The 20,899-nt window shown below is 45.9% G+C and overlaps 1 protein-coding gene across 1 annotated transcript in view; it reads right to left on the bottom strand.

The window, feature by feature from the left end:
- EIF2A (eukaryotic translation initiation factor 2A) overlaps positions 1–19,451 on the bottom strand; it is a 292,108-nt gene extending 272,657 nt beyond the window's left edge. The window contains exon 1 of the mRNA XM_085635113.1: positions 19,312–19,451. Within this exon, the coding sequence (XP_085491239.1) occupies positions 19,312–19,339 (28 nt within the window). The 5' untranslated portion in view covers positions 19,340–19,451. The remainder of the gene's footprint in view (positions 1–19,311) is intronic.
- Positions 19,452–20,899: the final 1,448 nt, after the last annotated feature.

Below are 20,899 nucleotides of genomic sequence, written 5' to 3'. Positions count from 1 at the left end.
TATGCGTTAAAACGAAACGGTGAGAGTTACGGGTGACTAAGGAGAGGTAGGCCTGAAAACCTTTTCTAAGATTCAGATCATTATACAATGCAATAGTTGTTAAATTACTAGACTGCTTCACACTAGCCACATTCTTGTATGAGAGAAACTTCAACTTTAGGTCTTTCTTGAGTATCAGTCCTGATGCCTCAGGATTCGTGCGAATATTACAGTTGAATAAAAGATTAAACCAATAACAAATATAGTTCAGCCAGGGTATACTTTTTTTTTTTTTTTTTTTTTTTGAAACCGTTTATTGCAGTTTATAAAAGTTACAGGTATGGGCCTACAACCACCCGGCCGGCCGCTAGAGCATCAAAAGCATATTACATACATACAGCAAAAAAATTTTCCAGCGGTGCACAGTAGGAAAACAGGAGTGATCAATGGTGCAGGCCTCACAGCTCCATGCCCACAGTACGGTTCCATTTTCTTAATACAAAACAACATAAACAAACCACAACCGCAAGGCAACCCTCGATCCAAAGTGACAACACGTGCTCCATAAGTGGGGGATCCACACCAGCAGCAAAATTCTGAAGAGGGGGACAGGAGTAGATCAGGGACTGGGGGACCGCGCGCCCGCGGCCAAGGGAGGGGCGCCATCTAGGGAGACGGAGCCGGCGAGGCCGCCGGTAGCAGCGGCGGCTCACAAATACCTCCGCGGTAGGCGTTCCAGGGGCCCCAGAGTTTCATCCACGCCCCAGGCTTACCCCTCGCCACATACACCACCTTTTCACGAAACATACACCAATCCATATGCTCTTTCCAGGCCGACACCGCAGGGGGCCTCTGGGATCCCCACAATTGGGCAATATCACGCTTGGCTATCATGTATCCCAGAGTCACCCATCGCGCCTGCGGGACCGAGTAGTCATTTGGTTCCCAGACATTCAGCAAGCATCTCCTCGCTTCAGGCAGCAGCGTGACACGCGTAACCATTCGTAGAACCTCATGCACACCACGCCAGAATCGCTCCACCTTCGGGCACTCCCACAGTATATGCATGAAAGTCGCCAACGCACCACAGCCACGCTTACACATTCCATCACCGGCAAAACCCATACGTAAAAGCCTGGGCCCCGTCACGTAGACCCGGTGAAGGATCTTGAGCTGGACGAAACGAAGGCGAGCCGGGATGGCCACCTCTTTCGGAGAGGCCACCGCGGAAATCCAATCCTCGTCGTCCAGCTCCAGCCCGTCGGCAACCCAAGCCTCGCGGAGACTAGTCAGCAGACACGACCTGTCGTTAATCAATTTTTTGTATATGAGGGAGATCGTGCTGTCCGGGACATGGCCATCTAGCACTCTGTCCTCCAGGGGGGAAGACTCCGGAATGGATGCAACATCCGGGAAGACGGAGCCCAGCGCATGGCGGACCTGTAGGTACCGAAAGTACTCACTGCCCTGCAGCTGAAACTCCGCCTGCAGCGTCTCAAAAGTTTTGAATCCCCCCCTCGTCCAGAGATCTCCCACCGTGCTGATTCCGATCGTGTCCCACTTCTCGAAGCCCTTCGACGTCCACAGGGAGCCCAACCTCTCAGATGCATACAGCGGAGACGCTCGGGTCAAACGGTCCTTCCACCCCATAGCTGCATTAGCCGCGTGCCAGACACGCACCATGACACGCGTCGGTCCCGTCAAACGGGAGTCGGGCGCGCCAGAGTAGAGCGCTCGATTATAATCGCCACCGGGCAGAAGCGTCCTGTCCATCTCGAATGCCGGGTTCAAGGCGGGCCCGTAAAGGCCATGATTAATTGCAGCTAGTTGGGAGGCCCAGTAATACCGTTTGATGTCCGGGAGGGCGACCCCTCCGTCGTACCACGGGAGCGTCAATTTAGCCAGAGCAATACGCGGCCTCCCGTCCCAGAACAGGCGCCGCTGGAGGCCCTCCACCTCGCGAAAGTAGCGTGCCGGGACCAAGTCCATGGTATTCTGGAGGGCGTAAAGGAAGCGCGGCAGGGACATCATTTTAAATAAGGCCGCTCGGCCGAGCGGCGAGAGCGGCAGACGCCGCCAGCGCACCACGTCCTCCCTCAGACGCTGGAGGGGGGGCAGCAAGTTCCGCTCATAGCGGGCCTCCGGGTCAAGAGTGATATATACACCCAGGTACCGGAAACCCTGGGAGGCAATCTGGATCGGACAGTCCCGTGGCAGGACCGGGGCCTCCCCGGAGAGCACATAGACACAGGATTTCGCCCAGTTGATGACCAGGCCGGAGTTGCGACCGAAGGAGCGCAAAACATCAACCAGGACGATCAGTGACTTGCGCGGGGAGGCGAGATACAAAAGGATATCATCAGCATAGAGAGACACGCGGTCCTCATGCTCGGGGGTCCAGCGGAGACCACGGATAGAAGGGTGCCACCTCAGCCACTCCGCCAGGGGCTCCATGGCCAGGGCGAACAGGAGAGGCGACAGGGGACAACCCTGTCGCGTGCCCCGCCCCAGCGCAAATGGGGCAGATACTCGCCCATTCACCACCACCTGCGCCAACGGGCCCGAATATAGCAGTTTGACCCAGCTGACGAAACCCGGGCCGAACCCAAACTTCGCCAGCATCGCCCAAATATATGGCCATTCGAGCGTATCAAACGCCATGGTGGCGTCCAAGGATGCCAAGATGGCCGGCTCCCGCACAAATGGGACACGCGCGAGCACCCCGTGCAAGCGCCGCAGATTAAGCGCCGTGTTGCGGTGTGGTATAAAGCCCGATTGGTCTTGGTGGACCAAATCGCCAACCAACCGGTTGGCCAACACCTTGGCGAGGATTTTGGGCTCCGCGTTCAAAAGCGAAATCGGCCTATAGGATGTGACCCGTTCACGGGGCTTCCCCTCCTTATGGATCACCACAATTGTAGCCAGACGCTGGTCCAGCGGGAGGGAGCCCCGCGAGTGGGCCGCAAGGAACATCGCGCGCAGGTGGGGCGCCAACACATCCGGGCGCAACTTGTATAGCTCAATGGGAATACCATTGGGGCCCATGGCCTTGCCGGATGCAACCGAGCGAATAGCCGAGGCAATTTCGTCCGAGGTGGGAGGGGCGTCCAGCGAATCCCTGTCCTCCACCGTAAGGGAGGGCAGTGCGATGTCCCGAAGCAAGGCATGGGAATCTTCCTCCGAGCAGGGGGAAACCGGGGAGTAGACTTCGCGGAAATAATCCGCGAAGCAGGAAACAATGGCTTCCGGCTCAGTGACGCACACACCATCCACGCTCTCAATCAAAGGCACCACGCGGCTCGCTCTCTCCCTCTTGTCCAACCACGCAATCAATTTGCCAGCCTTGTCACCCACATCATACAATCGCCCCTGCTGCTCTCTACTGAGGCCCCTGGCCGCCTCCGTGACGAGGGCCCGATAGGCCGCCTGCTTTAAATGCAAAACATGCAACTTGGCGTCTGTTACCCCGCTCCCCAGGTCACCCTCCAGTTCTGCAATCTCGGCCTCAACCCGGGTCACCTCCTCCCGCTCGCGCCGCCGGGCATTGGAAATAAGGGAGAGGGCCTCCCCTCGAAGAACCACCTTGAAAGCCTCCCACAGGGAGATGGCAGACGGGACCGACCCCACATTCTCATCGAAATAGCGCTGTAAGGATTTGATCAAGTCGGCACGAATAGTGGGGTCGCGCAAATACCATGCATTGATCGGGGCCACTCTGCCATCCCCCCTCGGGAAGACATCGAAATGCAACAACAATGGGGAGTGGTCTGAGATACCCCGTGCCAAATGGCGCACCTCCCCCACCCTCCCTGCATGGGCCGCCGGGACAAGGATGTAATCAAGCCGCGAGAGGCTACCATGGGCCCCCGAGTGGAAGGTGTACTGTTGCAATACGGGATGCTTCAAGCGCCAGCAATCCACCAGGCCCAGCGTGTCTAAAAGGCCGGGCAGCCACGCCTGTGCCCGGGGGAGGTCCCTAGGGGGATGGCGATCCAGAGACCCAGAGGCAACCGCGTTAAAGTCCCCTCCAACCACCAACAGGCCACCCGGAAGGTCCAGAAGGAGGCGCCCCAGGTCCGCAAATGTAGTGGCTTGTAACCCAGGCGGGACGTACACTGATATAAAGATAAACACTCTACCCTCCATTCGTCCCACCAGAACAGTGTAACGTCCCCTCTCATCATGGCGCACCTCGTCAATCTCCAACGGGAGCGAGTTCTTGACCATAATACCCACCCCCCGCGAGCCCGAAGTGAAGCCGGAGTGGGCCGCCAACCGATATCCCCGCCGATTCATTGCATGAAAGGTGTTACCTATAAGGTGTGTCTCCTGCAGAAAGACAACATCTGGTGAAATACGTTTTAAATACTGCAGGACCACACCACGTTTAATCCTATCCCCCAGGCCATTAACATTCCATGACAACACAATCAAATCCCTACCCCCCATGATACGTCAAAACAATCGGTCGCCCCCCACCGAGCATTTTAAAAACAACAAAACAGTTGCGGGTTTGCCTTGCGGTGTTAACAAACAACACACCCCCCCCCACCCCCCGGTCCCAACAGAACTCCCCCCTCCCTGCACCCCTGCATGAGCCCAGACAGCCCCCCCAAAGTGCAGTGTGCCTGTCGCCCCATATCTAAGTACTAACTAGTCCCCCAGAGGAGGAGGGAAGCCCCCAGCAGACCCCACCCGACCTCCATGGGAGGGGAACGTACGAAATCAATATATGGTAAAGGAGTAATATCCCGAGCAAGGCCTATACAGTCACCCCTCAATTCTGATCCGGCGGGCCCTCCCCGCCAGCCGCGCCCCCCCCACCCCGATCTCCAGGCAAAGTATCTAACCAGTCCCCAGCCGCCTCGGGCCGGTCGAAGAAGTGCGTACGGCCATCCACCTCCACCCTCAGCTTAGCCGGAAAGAGCATTGAGTACTTGAGGTTTAGGTCCCTTAGGCGACGTTTAATACCGAGAAAGCTCTGTCGCTGCTTCTGGACCGCCGGAGTAAAGTCTGGGTAGAAGTGTACATCCATGTTGTCCAGCCTGACCGGTCCCTGTTGCCTGGAGGTCTGGAGGATGGCGTCTCTGTCCCGGAAATTAAAAACCCGGGCAATAATAGGCCGCGGCGGGGCACCGGTCTTAGGGCGGCCCCCAGGGACCCGGTGGGCACGCTCCACCGCAAAAAGCTTACTCAGCCCCCGGGGCTGGAGATGGGTCAGGATCAATTCTTCCACAAAGAGATCTGCCGCCTCCGCCTCTCGGCCCTCCGGCACACCAATAATGCGAACATTGTTCCTCCGGGCCCGACCCTCGGAATCCTCCAGTCGCCGGTCCATCAGGGCGCTCGCCTGGCCAAGCCGGCGCACCTCCTTCTGGAGGGCCACCACGTCCGTCGTGAGGCTCGTTGTGGTGTGGGCCAGGGAGTCAACTCGGTCGTTCGTTTTTGACAAGTCTGCCCTCACAAGGCCCACATCCACCAGGACAGAGTCAATTTTTTGCGCCAAGGTATCGAAACGCTGGTCCACCGAGGCCTTCATCTCTGCGATGGCGCCCATGACGTCCCGGAGGGTCAGATCCACCGGTTGGGCAGGCGCCTCCGTCGGGCCCACCAGGGATGACCGCGCTGTCTCCGGAGAGCCCTTCTGGAGCGTATAGCGATCCATACTATTGGCCTGGTGCGCCGTGCCACGGCGGGTTGTCTTCATCTTCGCCCGGTCGCCATCTTGTTTGGTGGACATGCTGGCCCTTACACCGTCGTGCCAAGAGCTCCAAACGGGCCGCCACACCAAATCACGGGTGTCAGGGGGGGGGACGGGGGCGACCACCGGGCAGCGGGTCAACCCACCGCCGGCGGGCCAGCCGGGCACCTGGACAAGGCAACACCACCGCACCCCGCTCCGCAGCCCGACCCCGCCTGAGGCAAGGAGGGCGCAAAAGCGAAAGTGAAAGTGCGGGGTATGCGAGTCGCTCAGCCCCGCTCGCCGTTGTTATTCACTTCGTCCCCGGATCGCCCCACTACTCCAATCCGGGGGGCCGGCGAGGAGAAGGCCGCAACCTTCAATCGATGCTCCCACCGGTATTCGGGGTCCGATTCGAGCCCAAAGAACGGGCGGCGCCTCAGCTCGGGTTCACCGACACAGTCCCCTCAACAAGGACAGGATATCGCCAGGATTAATTCAGGAGGTCGCGGAGGTCCTCGGGAGCCTCGCACCTACGCGGCCATCTTGGTTGCGCGCTAGGCTCCTCCTCAGCCAGGGTATACTTGATGAATTATCAATCCTCATGCAGTCTTTGATAATTGATTGCGTGAAAATCGTTTCGGTTTTAGACCAGATAGAGCGCCAGAGTAACAATGGGCGTAAAGCAGCTAAATCTGCAACATGGTCTATGCCTACTTCCTTATGAATTAGCAGGGTAGATGCTGATGGGGGAACACATAATAGTTTTTTTAAAAACTTATTTTCATCATTCTGTAGTGCATTCACACTATGGTGTCCCCACACGCCCGCCCCATATAGTGCAGATGAAATACACCTGGCATTATAAATGGTCATCATTTCTTTTATCCTTCTTTGACCCAATTTAGCAGCAAATCTAAAAATACTATTAGTATTTCTACTCATCTTTGATCTAACATTTTCATCCTCTTGAAGCCATTTCCCATCACCTGAAAATGTTATTCCTAGGTAACAAAACCATTTGACCGTTTCAATCTTGGCTTTATCAATATAAAAAGCGGTGGTGGTTGATTTGACTTTCCTACCACATGCCATTGCGAAAGTCTTGGTCTTGTTAACTACCAGTTTTCTATCTTTGATAAATGTCACAAATCTGTCTATAAGACGTTGTAACCCGACCTGTGTTCTTGACAAAAGTACAGCGTCATCAGCGTACAATAAAATTGGGGTTGCATTCCCATTTATAATAGGGGCATCCGAGGGTAGTTTACATAAAATTGAGTCAATCTGATTAATAAATAAGGAGAATAAAAACGGTGCTAATACACAACCCTGTCGGATGCCTCTTGCTACTTTAAAAAAAGGTGTGCATTCACCCTGGGGGCCATAGCGACCCTTACAAGATAACTGTGAATAGAGCCGCGCCAAGAAATAAACGCACTCCTTTGGGGCATTAAGTTCTAATAAAATGTCCCACAAAATTTCATGATCCACAAGGTCGAAGGCACTGCTCAGGTCAGCAAAACAAAGGAATAAGTTTCCTTCCTTGGCAACAGTGTATTTATTGACCAAAAGGTCAAGATTAACGCACTGCTCCAAGGTACCCAGGCCGTTCAAATTACCAATACCTCTGATAGTAACCTACAAGTAAAAGATGTTCCCATGCTATATACTTTGCAAAATCTACTAGACACAGATAGTGAAAATGACTCCACCCAAGATATGATGAGGAATATGGGTATCAATGTCAATCAGGCAGCCTCCAGTCCTTTCCTCCCAGTATCAAATTTCAACCTCTAATGCAAAGAGATGCAGTTGATCTTTTCAGAGAAAGGGTTGTCGAACTTAAATCTCTCAACATTGCTGTCAATAAACAACAAAAACGCAGAAACTACAAAAATGATGAGTACCATGCTTTGATGAATAAACTCAAGAAAAAACACAATATTATAATAAACAAATCTGATAAAGGCGGAAATGTTGTCTTATGGCAAAAAGACCATTACATGATTGATGCAAAACGTCATCTCTCAGCCACCTCTTGTTACAGAAAATCATCTAAACAAGAAATGAGGCTTGTACAGGACAAAGTGGTAAAATGTCTGATGCAATGGAACAGACAGGGACTTCTGACAAAGGACGAATTTAACTTTTTAAAAGTGGATTTTCCTATCATCCCTATTTTGTATTTCTTGCCCAAAATACATAAGAAGGTGGTCCCAGTGACTTGCAGGCCAATAATTTCTGCTCAGAAAAGCCTGCTTGAACAAATGTCGAAATATGTAGATCATTTTCTCCAACCCCATGTCTCTTCCTTACCTTCCTTCATAAAGGATACCACGGACTTTCTATGTAAGATAAGAGGTGGTATGGGAGTCTGATTTCCTACTAGTAGTAATGGACATTGAATCCCTCTACACCAGCATTAACCACAGAGATGGAATGACTGTGGCTAAACACTACCTGGCTGAAAGAGGAATCAATATGAATGAACACAATACCATGCTTATGGCCATGATAGAACTGTGCCTTGACAACTACTTTCTTTTTAATCAAGAGGTATATCAACAACTAAGAGGTGTCGCCATGGGGGCATGCTTCTCCCCCAGCTATTCGTGTTTACACGTTGGTTGGTGGGAGGAACATGTCCTAAAGGCAGACTATCAAAAAGAATGGGATGAAAACATCATATACTATTGGCGATACATTCATGATATATGCATGATTTGGAAAGGCAGCAAGAACATGGCTAATGATTTTGTTAATTCTATCAATTGCAATGGTCTTAACTTGAAATTTATAGCAACTGTTAATGAGATTAATGTTGAATTTCTAGATGTGTCTGTCTATGTGAACGAGGGCAAACTACACACTAAGTTACATCGCAAGGTCACTGCAGGCAATTAAATCCTACAAGGTGAAATTGCCCATCCCTGCCATACTATACGCAGTATACCCTACGGCGAATTCTTACAAATTCTCCGTATCTGCAGTGAAAAGAATGAGTGCGACAAATATCAAAATGATGCCCTTCTTCACTTTCTAGATCGAGGCTATACCAGAACCCTGCTTAATCAGGCCCTGAAAAAAGCTAATACTCTATCCAGGGATGAACTATTGATTTCCAAGAAAGACAGTGTTAAAACCTCGATCTTGCCCCCCACTGATGCGGACCCTGATAAAAGCAAAATAAGGATAATCACTACCTTCAGTCAGCAGGAAAATAAGATACGTAGAATAATATATTCTCAATGGCCAATCACACTGACAGACATAACACTCTTCCTGATACACCAGATACATTCAGAAAGGCTCCATCCATGAGGGATGCCCTTGTTAAGTCAAGATCAGAAATAACACCTAAAAGTTCCTGGCTGACTAAGAATGGATTCTTCAAATGTAATTCATGTTGTGCCTGTACTTTTGCCACTAATTGCACTGAATACTCTACGGCGTTCAGTGAGAAAAAAGTTGCCATCAAAGAACATCTGACCTCCCGCACAGAATTTGCCGTATATAAACTGCGTTTAACATGCGGCATAAATTATATTGGCAGCACAAAGCTTACTGTGCATAAACGCATTCTGCAGCATGTGAGGGCAATTGTCAATTCAGATCCGAACTATCCGGTGGCCAGGCATTTTAAGTTGGTCCATAATAACAAACTTAAAGATCTTGAATATACAGTGTTGGGGGCTGTTCCCATGCCAGGACGGTGTAGGAACCGTGAGAAAATTCTCCGGCAACTTGAAACTCATTTTATTCTATCCCTCGATACGAAAATGCCTAACGGCCTCAATAACAGCGAAGACGTGCACAATTTTCTGTAAAGGTATGCCCACCTCTACTATCATATTCTTTATCTGAGTTTCTCGTTAATTTTTTAGAGTTAGTTAGCTATCCTGTTTCATACTGTGATCTTATACCTGTACTGTTCCATTGATGTTTTTGTCTATTTTAGACATTACATTTATCCTTGTTCAGGCTTGAACAAGGTTTTACTGTAGCCACTCTAGAAATTTATAAAAAATAAAAAAAATTCTCTTTGCACTAATTTTTGCACATTTGCACGTGGTTCAGCACTTACATAACAGACTACATTTCTAGGTAACTTATCCCGATTTTTAGACTTTTTTACCTTTTTAGTACTCACTATGAAATACTGTTTTTTTAAGCTACTTTTTAATATGGTTGACTCTATTGATTTTTATGCATAGTATTTTATATTAGTGCACTTGCACTTTATTTGCTTCCAGTCCTATTTGATGGTCATGCATGGTTTGCTTTTATTTGTGGTATTAAGTGACTGATAATACATCATGAATCCTTATGCATTTACAATTCCTTTGCAATGTTAGAAGTCATTTTATTTTGTACATTTTATGAAATTATTGCGCTTGCACTTTATTTCTTATAGGTACAATGTCATGGCTCTTACTGTTTTTCACTTAAGTGAAACAACTGTTGCATTTTTACGTGAATACATATTTAGGATATAGGTTTTTTCAAATAACCTGGATTCACTTTTTAACCCCATTGATATATGACTCATTCAGTATAATAGGCACTATGCATCAATTTCCATTTCTAAACTGTGATCTAAAGTGGCACGAGTCAGTATTTCTCTTTACGAACTGAAATATTCTAACATACTTGGAAGGTATACAAGTAGTTCTATCGGAGAATGTGTTTACTTTGAGTCTGTTTTTCATGTTCATTCACTTGACTCTCACTGTTTACAGCCAATAGTGCACTTTGTTGTATTGATCTGTCTCCTATCTACGAATGCGTCAAGTGATCAAGCTAGCGAATGCGTCATGGCGGGCATTGAGCCCGAAAAGAATCCAGGTTGCATTATTGCCTGAATAAACTTCTGCACTGCTCACCGCATATTGTATGTGGCTGTCCGTAATTTCGTGAAGGAGAGTAAAAGAAGTCCGTGCCAGATTTCCTCGGCGGAAGTTGCTGTACGAGGCTGGACTGTGGTACACACACACACACACACACACACACACACACACACACACACACACACACACACACACTTTTCTTTATGATAAATAATTTTATAATTTTCCCATTTGCTGTGCAAGGATTCAGCTTTACTTTGAGCATTATTTGATCACTTGTACTGGCGGGATAATCTGCATCCAACTTAAATAAAAAATATTTTACTGGCACATGGCTGTGGAAGTGAATGAAATGGGTGGATAATAAATCTATTGGCCACCTTTCCCTTCCACAGTACGTACTGTTTTACAATTGTTCCTGTATTACTAAACTCTTTTCTCCTTCTGCGCGCGGGCTTTGGCCTTGAGAAAATCTGGACACATTTTTACTCCAAAGGATAGTTAGCAGAGCAAGGGAAGTTATGGTCACCGTGACAATGTTAGAATAAGGAGGCACTGACAGATCAATACATGTGGACTATGTGCTTGCCAAGGTCAATTTAGACATGTAACTTGATTGTTGACACAAATGACACAGCCGAAGCCTATCAAAATGAACAGAAAAAAACAGGCCAAATTAATGCAATTTTAAACTCTGATAGAAATATGTTGGTATATTACTCTTTTCACTGCTGCTGCTAATACTCTATTTTAACATTTTGGTCTGTTAGTTTTATTTTCCTGTGAACTTCCATTGAGAGGTACACGTCACATATCTAAAACCAACGAGATTAAGGGGGGGGTGAAATTCTAAAAAATATCTACTTGTCCAAGGGACAGTATTTTTCAGAAATAACCTTGGATATATGAGGAATTGTATTTTAGCAAGAATCTGAATTTGTACCCTTCCCTAAATCTACATACAGGGCCTGGAAGTAGGTGGGACACTGTAGCTCCAGGGTTGAAATGCCCTGCGAGTCTGTGCATGTCCACATGCTTAAATTTAAAGATATTAACCAACTCCTCTCCAATCTCTTACCACACTGGGAAGTTTGGAAATTTACTCCGAACATTGGCAGGAGTAAAATGTTTTCCGAGGTGGGGGAAAAATAGTGTGTATAAAAACTAAACACAAGCAGATATTCATGTATATTTACTCATGCACAAGTGGTATTCACAAAATGTTCACTAGGAGTTCAGTATCTAGGCCTACTTCTGTAAATGCTTGTGAATTCTTGAAAATCATAGATTTACACCATTGGAGAGCAAACACCCCAAGCTTCTACAGAAAAATTGAAATTATCCCAGCATTTCACCTTCCTTGTTTTGAAAGTCATGGATTTACACCATTGCCAAGACATAGACCTGGGGGTGCACGTTTGGTACTTTCTTTTCGCCCGCAATGGTTGCACATTGACTCTACGCTATTAAGCGCTTGGTTTTTTTTTTTGTGGTTTTTTTTAAACACTGCCATGCATCAAACATGTTTTATTAAGTGACACCCAAGAGAAACGGTATTTAAAGTTGCACAATAGTTTAGCAAAACATTTTTGTCAAGTCGCAACACTTCTATTTGTAAAGCAAACAACCATCAATCTTGCTTTTATGCATCTGCATACAATCAAGGAGAATTCTGGAAGCATTATAAATAGCCTCAAATTGTTACAATTTGAAAACACATGCATATACTGGAACCACTGTCAGTAATGCAACTTGAGGCATGCCCTACTAGCAAAGGCTTTGCATTAAAGGATCACACATACAAATTTGAACTACTAGATATGGATACAAACATTGCATTAGTTACAGCCAATCCTTTTTCACGCATATATCCTGAGAAATGTTAACCTGTCAGCCAAAAGGTTTGTGCTGAGGGGGTCTCTACACATGGAAACTTGTCCTTGACCCCAAACAATATGTTCCCTGGGTTGGCTATAGGAATTTCACACTCTTGTACACTTCAATATAGGTAACTGGAGTTTATTTAGCGTAATCAGTTAAATTGGTTTAAGCGGTGTGTCCAAATATCTTTCGAAGACCATACCAGTTTATTATATGAACATCACATAGGAGACAATGGGTAGGGGTACTTTGACAACTTAAAGCACTTTTTTTAGTGTGGGGAACTTTGTTAAGAATTACGTTGTAGGCTTACAGATCTGTTAGTGTTGGAATCATTTTTCTCATGGTGCAATCCACAACAGGGGGTGGTGGGGCAAAAGCATATGGGGTGCATTACATCACCTGCACAGTTTATAAAGCATGCAAAGAATGACTACCATGCAGGTCCTCCACACAAGATGAAAACATACACAGTGCAAGTATTTCCAGCTCAACTTTGCATTCCCCATGTGAGGAAGCCTATCCAATAAGTGCCCAGGCGATGGCTGTCAATACAATGTAACATGCAGCGGCACTGAGAGTTGACTGACTGCAGTGCTTCAAGTAAACTGGATCCTGCTATTGATCTTCATTACCAAAGAAAATAAAAACACAGCTATGAGACAGGGCTCCTAACATGTCCTCTCCTCCGGTCTAATACAGCTTCCATTTACCAGAACAAAATCCATAAACCACCCAAAACAAGCACGGCAATGCCTTGCTGACCTATTGGCTTAGTCAATACTTTCTGCTGGTGCTGTGCAGCAGTACCAAAAGAGAAGCACTGGCAAGGAAAATAGGTCCGGAATTGGCTGCAAGCTGTTTGGTTTCCATTTGCTTGTTTTGTGGTCTTTGCAAAACTTTGTTGTTGTGGGAGCTGACAGATACAGAAATTACTGTAGCAGTCCCTGGTACTGAAAGGAACCACTTTGTGTGGATGTGCTCCTTCTGAAAGAGCAGATTGTTGTCACTCACAGAGAGGTAAACTAATGTCTAAAGCGGGTGCCCGCTTACACCAGGGTGTATGCTGCAGTGTGCAGAATAAAAATGTGAATGACCGAAAAGACCAATGGATGAAGATGAATGGTGAAAGCCCAAATAAATATGTATAATTTCAGTAAAATGCAAAAGCGTTTTACCAATGCAAAACCTAAAAAAAGAAGGGAAAAACATGAATGGGCGTGCCAGGAGGAATTACAGAGGATAGATATTTTATTTCTTTTAATTTACCAACCCTTGTGGTGGACACTACTTGGCTTGGTAAATTTACAAAATATATATTTTATTTGTGTGTAAGCACAATTGTTAATGTGGAGATGCCCAGGACCAAACGGGAGCTGCCGGAAATCCTAAAAAAAAAAATGTTTTTAATGTAGGATGTATAATAAAAAAAAATGTGGCGGTGATGGGTGGGGAGACGCAATCAGGTAGTATACAAGGGAGCACTGAAGGTGATTTTTGGACTGCTGAGTTGCCCGGAAGCCATGCTAATTGTCAACACTTCCCAAAAATGTAAATTAAACCATTTTTAAGGACAACCATGGGTAGTGGAGTGGGTGTTTGGGGGTAGGTGAAGTAGCACAAGAGACAGCTAGAAAGCACATGCACGCTCATGGGGGGCTTAATTAAAAATGGGAAAAAGTTCCCTATATGAAGCAGTGGAATGATACAGTAGTTTCGAAAGTAAAAAGACGTTAAATAGGTTATGCTCCAGTGGAGGGACAAGACAAAGAAAGGAAGGCATGCCACTGAATAAGAAGCAAGCAAACGAGAGTGACAAAGCCAACCAATGGTATGCAATGGGCAAGCTTTAAGCCAACTGTAAGTTTTTAGTATGGTCCACAAGAAGCTTTCTCTACCAGACAGCTAAACATTGCCTTGCAGGCAAGTCCTAACAGGGGGGTGGCTTGGTGATGGTACCTAACATACCTCCCCAGATGGCTCACAATCCTGTAGAATAAAACGTCCTTCCTTTCAATATGCATTTCAGTCCATCCTCTTGGCACAGAAACATAACTCAATATAGGCACAATTAAAATCTATAGAAAATTATGGTGCATTACACAGCCTCTGAATCGATTTGTTGAAGTCAAAGGATGTGATCTGAGGACCCTAATCCAAAAGCTTATCAAGAGAACCATGTTATCGTATAACAATGAAAAATCAAACTCGTGACTTATTCAAGTTAACACAGCAGACATGCTCTTCTGATTTCAGCACATGAAAGAAACCAGAGAATTCTATAAAGGTAATCTCTTGAACACAATAAGAAAACTCAATCCACCATAACTCCAATCAAATCATTCACACCAAGTTTGGAGGAATATAATGCTATATGATAGCAGAGATATGGAGCCTCTGCGTGGATACAAAAGAGTATTGGCTTAGAACATAGATTTTAGGGGAAAAGTGCTTGCTCTCCCACAATGATTCTTCTGGAGACAGGTTCAGGATGTAGGTCCATACAAGACCGACCTTCAAAAGCATTACCCTAGAATTTACTAAAACGATATAGTGACACAAACCAGATGACTGACAGAGCTTGGAAAAAGGAATGATCACAAACACCGAACAATTCATACTGCAACAAGTTAAAGAGCTCTTAAGGCTACACTTACAGGACTGTTCGAGAACATGTCACATAGATGAAAGCAGTAACCCTACAACCTCAAATGCAAACAGAATTATCTGGCTTGAGAGTTTTACAAAGATACACACCCTGCCATATATTTGGCTCTCAAGATCAACATACACTGGCAAAACCAAAAGGTCTGGCTTAATGTGACAATGGTTGCAACTACATGCACTCTGAAATGATGTTTCAAAGCAACAGTACATTTAAAAGACAGACCAACTGGCTTTGCATTAGTAGTGTGGTTTTGATGGTACTGTAACGTTATTGGTAGTAGGGGCAAGTTGGTTTTGGTGCCGTTTGGGAGTGTCTGGTAGTGGGAGTATTGGTGGTGGTATGGTATTGGAGGTGTAAAAATTAGAAGACCGTGTTAGTATAAGGGTGCACTCACGCAATGACAAAAACATTGAGGAGAGGAGTTGTCCTAATGGTTAGGGCGCGCGACCTCGGACCTGGGGGAACTGGGTTCGAGTCTCGGTAACGACGCTAAAACATCCTATGATTCTGGGCAAATCACTCAATCTCCCTGTGCCTAACAAAAAAAAAAATGAATGTGTGTCCTCATGTAACGCAAGTGGTGCTATGTAAAGCGCTCTGATACCTGATTGGATTCGGGTCAAGTTCGCGCTATAAAAAAAAAAAAAAAAAAACATTCAACAAATTCACATTTTTCAGAAAGAAGCCAGGTGTGCATGCGTCAAATTGAAGCTGAAAAACATTCAACTGCTGGATCCTAAAGGAATTTCTCAATTATGTAAAAGTTTCAAATGCAGTGAAATTACAAACAAAAGCTTGCTAGTGTCATGACCCTTTACTGAAATACACCATTCATACTCTAGTTGGGATCGTTGTGTTTCTTCGATGTATATGTTGATTTGAACCTTGTTTTGAATATTTGTGTTTTAACATGAGTCCATCATTGTACAAACTGTTTCCATGTATGAAATGCCGAACAGATGAGATTCTAACAACTGGATACGAACTGTATAGAACAGAAGGTCCAATAAGATGTTCCCCAGCATGGAAGCCTGCAAACTCTCCCCATGTTAAGCCTACAGCCATGCTGAGAAAGATAAATTATTTGTAGACATTTTGTTTTTCCTCTTCTATCCAGTTAAACAAACAACACGGTAGTGGAAGGAACGCTTGTATTGATCTCAGCCACTGGTGATAGTTCAGGTTGATTTTCAGACTATCCACACGATACCAATTTACACAGAGACAACCCCCCCATATGCAAATCAGTTTGGGTCTAATCCAATATGAAGAGTTCAGCACAAGCTGCTAGACAAGTTCATCCCTAGACAGGAATACAAATAATTCCAGACTAGTCTTCAGCTGCTTAGGACTCCCCAGTGAGGTATATATTATGTTATCAAATTCATAGAGCAAGTAGCTGCCTCAGCAACTGGGCTTTGCAGCGCTAGTCCACAAAAGAAACGAACTGCACCAGACGGCCTAAGTAGGAAAATTCCACAAAGAAAATCCTTAGAAGAAAAAAATCCAGGACAAGTGGTTCTAGATATTCCTGATAGAAGGCGGAAGCGGCCTCCCGCTCTTACTCTTTGAACATGCTGAACAGTAGCCAGGTTAAGATCAGCCGAACGCAGGGGCAGTGAGGGTCGATAAGGGGATAACAGATTAGACGAAATGGGGGCCCCTGGAAGAATAAGATCTTATTTGCGGTACACAAGGTCTTGAAGTGCACACGTTCATCCATAGGAAGCCAGTGCAGACTGCGAAAGAGGCTGCAAACAGGGCAGAATTTCAGAATAGAGAACAAAAGCCTAACCGCAGCGAGCTGGACTTTTCTGATCACTGACTTGTTGACTCCCAAGTATAGAATGTTACAATAATCTAACTGGGAAAGGATTCATGCCCAAATTAAGGTTTGTCGGGTGCAAGGGTTGAAAAATCCAAGGATGGGCTTAAGCCCTTGCAAGAGTCCGAAGCACATGTCTGCCACCGATTCGACTGCGCTTCAAAGGTTAAGGTGCTGTCCAACTAGACACTTAGATTTTTGACAGCAGTCTTGGGTGGGGAGGGAGGCCACCAATGGTCACCCCTGGGGGAGGGTATCTTCCCTAGTAGAATTTCTGTTTTGCTTGTGTTCAAGACAGTTGGCAACCATCCACTCTGTGACAGCTAGCCTTACTCTTCGGAAATTGGCCACGTCTGACTTGGGGTTGTAGAAAAAAGAGAGCATAAGCTGTGTCGCCCGCATAAGACACCAGCCCCAAGGATTTCACAACGTGAGCCAAAGGTTGGAAGTAAATATTAAACCAAGTAGGGCTCACAGAGGAGCCCTGGGAAATGCCGTGGCTGGCCTTGAAAGATCGCTCAGATAGAAAGGAAGCAAACCAGGTCAATGCAGTCACACCTATGTCAATCTCCTGTAGGCGCCAGAGCAAGATTTTGTGGGACACCGTATCAAACGAAGGGCTAATTTTGAGCAAAATCAAAGCAGAGGATCTGCCTTCATCATATATCTTGTGTACTGTGGCACAGTGAGCATGGGACTCACGCCTGCGTATATCCATGTCACTTAGGCCATCTCTACTACAACAAACAACAAGAATGCTTGAAATGAGATCAGCCATTGGAAATCACTCAGGCAGCATTCCAGACCACTGTTTTTTCAGGTGGAGTAAGATCAAGGATGATTTTCACATGACTAATTCCTGTCTGAGGTGGCCTGGCGAGCAAAAGAATGAAAGACAGAACATGACACAAGGAATTACCATTGGCTGAGATTACTTAAAGCATTTCAACAATCCCCTTTTGCTTTCCTCTCTAGGGCACATATACTAACTGGCAACCTTGTATATGAACAACTGTATTGGCTCATTATAGACACTGAGAACACAGAAGAAAAGCTGTTGTACTCACACAAAATGTGGTGTCCACCAGGGCTTTAAGGGGGGCGTGGAAATGGGTCTCTGTCGGGCTCTGTTTTTGTGCCCTGGCACAGGCGGTCAATTTTCTTTCCAGAATGCAGTGACAGCAGGCACATCATGTGCGCGTGCTCACACTGCTCACTTCTCACTAGTGGAGAAGTTACAACATGACGTCATGCCAGGGGAGCGTTGTAGGGGAAGGGAAATCCTTTAAAGAGAGTCATTTTCTCTCTGGATTTTCCTCCTCTTTTTTAAACTCAGGAGCAACAACATTGTCGTGGTGTCACCAGGGCTTTAAGTGTAATCTTTTTCAATATTATATACTAGCCATAGTTGCTGCTTATTTTTCTTATGCAAGTAACAACCATTGACAAAGCCAATAGTTCGGACTTGTTGTAGGTATTATGTTACTTGTATTATATATCTGGATGCAATGACAAAAACAGCAAAATACAAGTCGGGCGGCACACTCTGCTAAACACAGGATTGGATTACGTGTTAAGCCATGCCCTTAATTATATGGACCACGCCCCTTTATGCCCCCCCCCCTCGTTTTTTCATACCACTTAAAGCCCTAGTGTCCACCTTTAAGCAGAAGAAAATGTTGTGACAGATATACCTATTTTATATGGGCAGCACTTCCTCCAGAGTGAAGCCGGTGTGCTTTTAGATCACATGCACTAAGCTACGTTCCTTAATGAAGAAGCCGTAACTCATAAACAGTTCATAAGCCACACGTTTATTAGAACCCCTTACTCTCCTTCCCCTCGCCCGCTTTTCCATGCCCCTCAAAGAACTGGATTAAGGTTCTTGCCCCAATTTCTAAACCCACCCACTCCTACATAACGAATGTGATCCTGAATAGATCAATTTTCAGGACTGTGCTTAAATCGCCAACTCAGACCATATATAATCTAAACTAATTGCATGCTCCCTTTTAACCAACTCCATTCAATCTATGCTATTTCATGCGACATATTTTTCAACTCTTCGTTTAATTCTCATCTATCCTAAATTAACTTGAACACTTTTGAAGACCACTTGAGCTAACAAATGGGTCGGCCAAGGAACGCGTTAGTCTTCCTCGTGCATTTTTTTTGTCTCTCTCTTCTTGCGTCAGGACAAGCCCTGTCCACTCGTCCCTCGCTCTCTAAATCACGTAAGCCATACTTGTTTAAATACCCATATCGTGTTTAAAACCACTGCCGCTTTATATACTGGGCCTTGAATTCCCCTAAATTGTCCCCGTGTCCCAGACCCGCATCCCTTCTTGACTACTTTTCTTTTGAAAACAAGACCACTGAGGCTCGCAGATAGCGATGCATTATCACTTTAAACTCTATGCAAACCCACCTGCTAGCACCGGCCTGGAAGGCGCCATCTTGATCCGGAAGCTGTTCCCGCACGTGGGTGAAAGGTTGACTTGGAGGCATCAGAAAGAAACACGTAGCCATTCACGAAGCTCCCTGGCTCGTGTCCCACATAAGCCCCGCCCCAAGATTCTTGAGTTTTCATTGGTTAAGAGTGTTCTGCGAAGAATAATTTAGGACAAATGTGCTGTCACGGGCCATTCAGTCAGTATTCAGTACAAGTTTCCTTAGAGCAAGAGGACGATATGCGTACTTCCCAGCATGGCCGCATATAATCTATTGGAACCGACGAAAGAAAAGAGGAAGCTCACGTTTGAACGAGCTATTGCGACTACAGAGACTCCGCACATTTGTATATACTAACCCCCCCCCTCCAAAAACAAGCAATTACAATGCAATGGTCTCGGCATTGTTAAAGTTAGAGCTATTGGCATTGCTCATGAGATTATTTTTGTTTTTGTTTTTAAAACATTTAAAGAAACGGCATTGTTATTTACAATGTCAATAGCTTAATCTCTCTCAAATGGTGCGTTTCGTAAATGCAGCCTGCTACACTCTTTTAACAATTACATTTAGCCTCCACCGCAAAGATCACACCCTGAGCAGGTCACCTCTTCAGCTTTAAGAATACAGATTGGCCTATGTGTTCCGCTGCCAATAACTGTACTAAGCGCAGGGCTTTAAGTGGGCCAGGTCCTGCCGGTGGTCAGCACAAGTAGTTCTAAAAAGTAGATGCTGAGGCGAGGCTATCGGGCTCTCCATGTTTGCCCTCACCATCAGGGTGAAACAAAATCATAACTCTGCAGCAGGAACATCCTTCACTGTCTGTGATGTAACATCAAAGAGACTTGTTATAGTTCTTCCACAGCCTCATCCTTTCAGAACTGAAGCATTTTCAACATTATATACAACAAAGCCATAGTTGTTCCTTATGTAGCTTATGCAACTAACAACCATTGACAAAGCCAATAGTCATGGCTTGTTGTAGGTGTAAGTTACATGTTGTATTATATATCTAGATACAATTAAAAAAGAGACAAAATACTAGTCGGGAAGCACACTATGCTAAGCACAGATTTTTTTCACTTAAATGTTTTAAGCCACGCCCTTAATTAAATCGACCACGCCTCTCTGAAAGACCCCTGTACATGTGCATGCCTCCTGCTTTTATGAAAACTGAATACCACAGCTACGCCGAAAAGCATGAGGAAATTAAGAGTGCATTATTATTAATGACAGATTCTAGCTGTAAGTCCAGCACAAGAAGTGTGCATTGTACTGTAGTGTATTTTCAAAAGACATCAGACGTCTTCATTCCAGGTCTATGCAAGTTTCTTCTTGACAACCTGAAATTACCGGTGATTAAAAAAAGCAAAGAAGGTATCAGAAATATGCCGGAAATAAACTGTCTAATTAAGAGAAAGTGCACTGGTTGCCATGGAAACACAGCCCAAACAAATATTAGCCGCCGTTCAATCCCAGAACGCCAATGCAATTACGCAGTCTTTTGTCCAGAGGCCAGGAAGTAGCAAAACTGCAGGTTGTTAGCGCCTGTCAGAGGTCTCAGAGTT

The sequence above is a fragment of the Triturus cristatus genome, chromosome 11 (genome assembly GCF_964204655.1).
Source record: "Triturus cristatus chromosome 11, aTriCri1.1, whole genome shotgun sequence".
In the NCBI taxonomy this organism is placed as follows: domain Eukaryota; kingdom Metazoa; phylum Chordata; class Amphibia; order Caudata; family Salamandridae; genus Triturus; species Triturus cristatus.
This window is presented reverse-complemented; position numbering and strand designations above follow the sequence as displayed.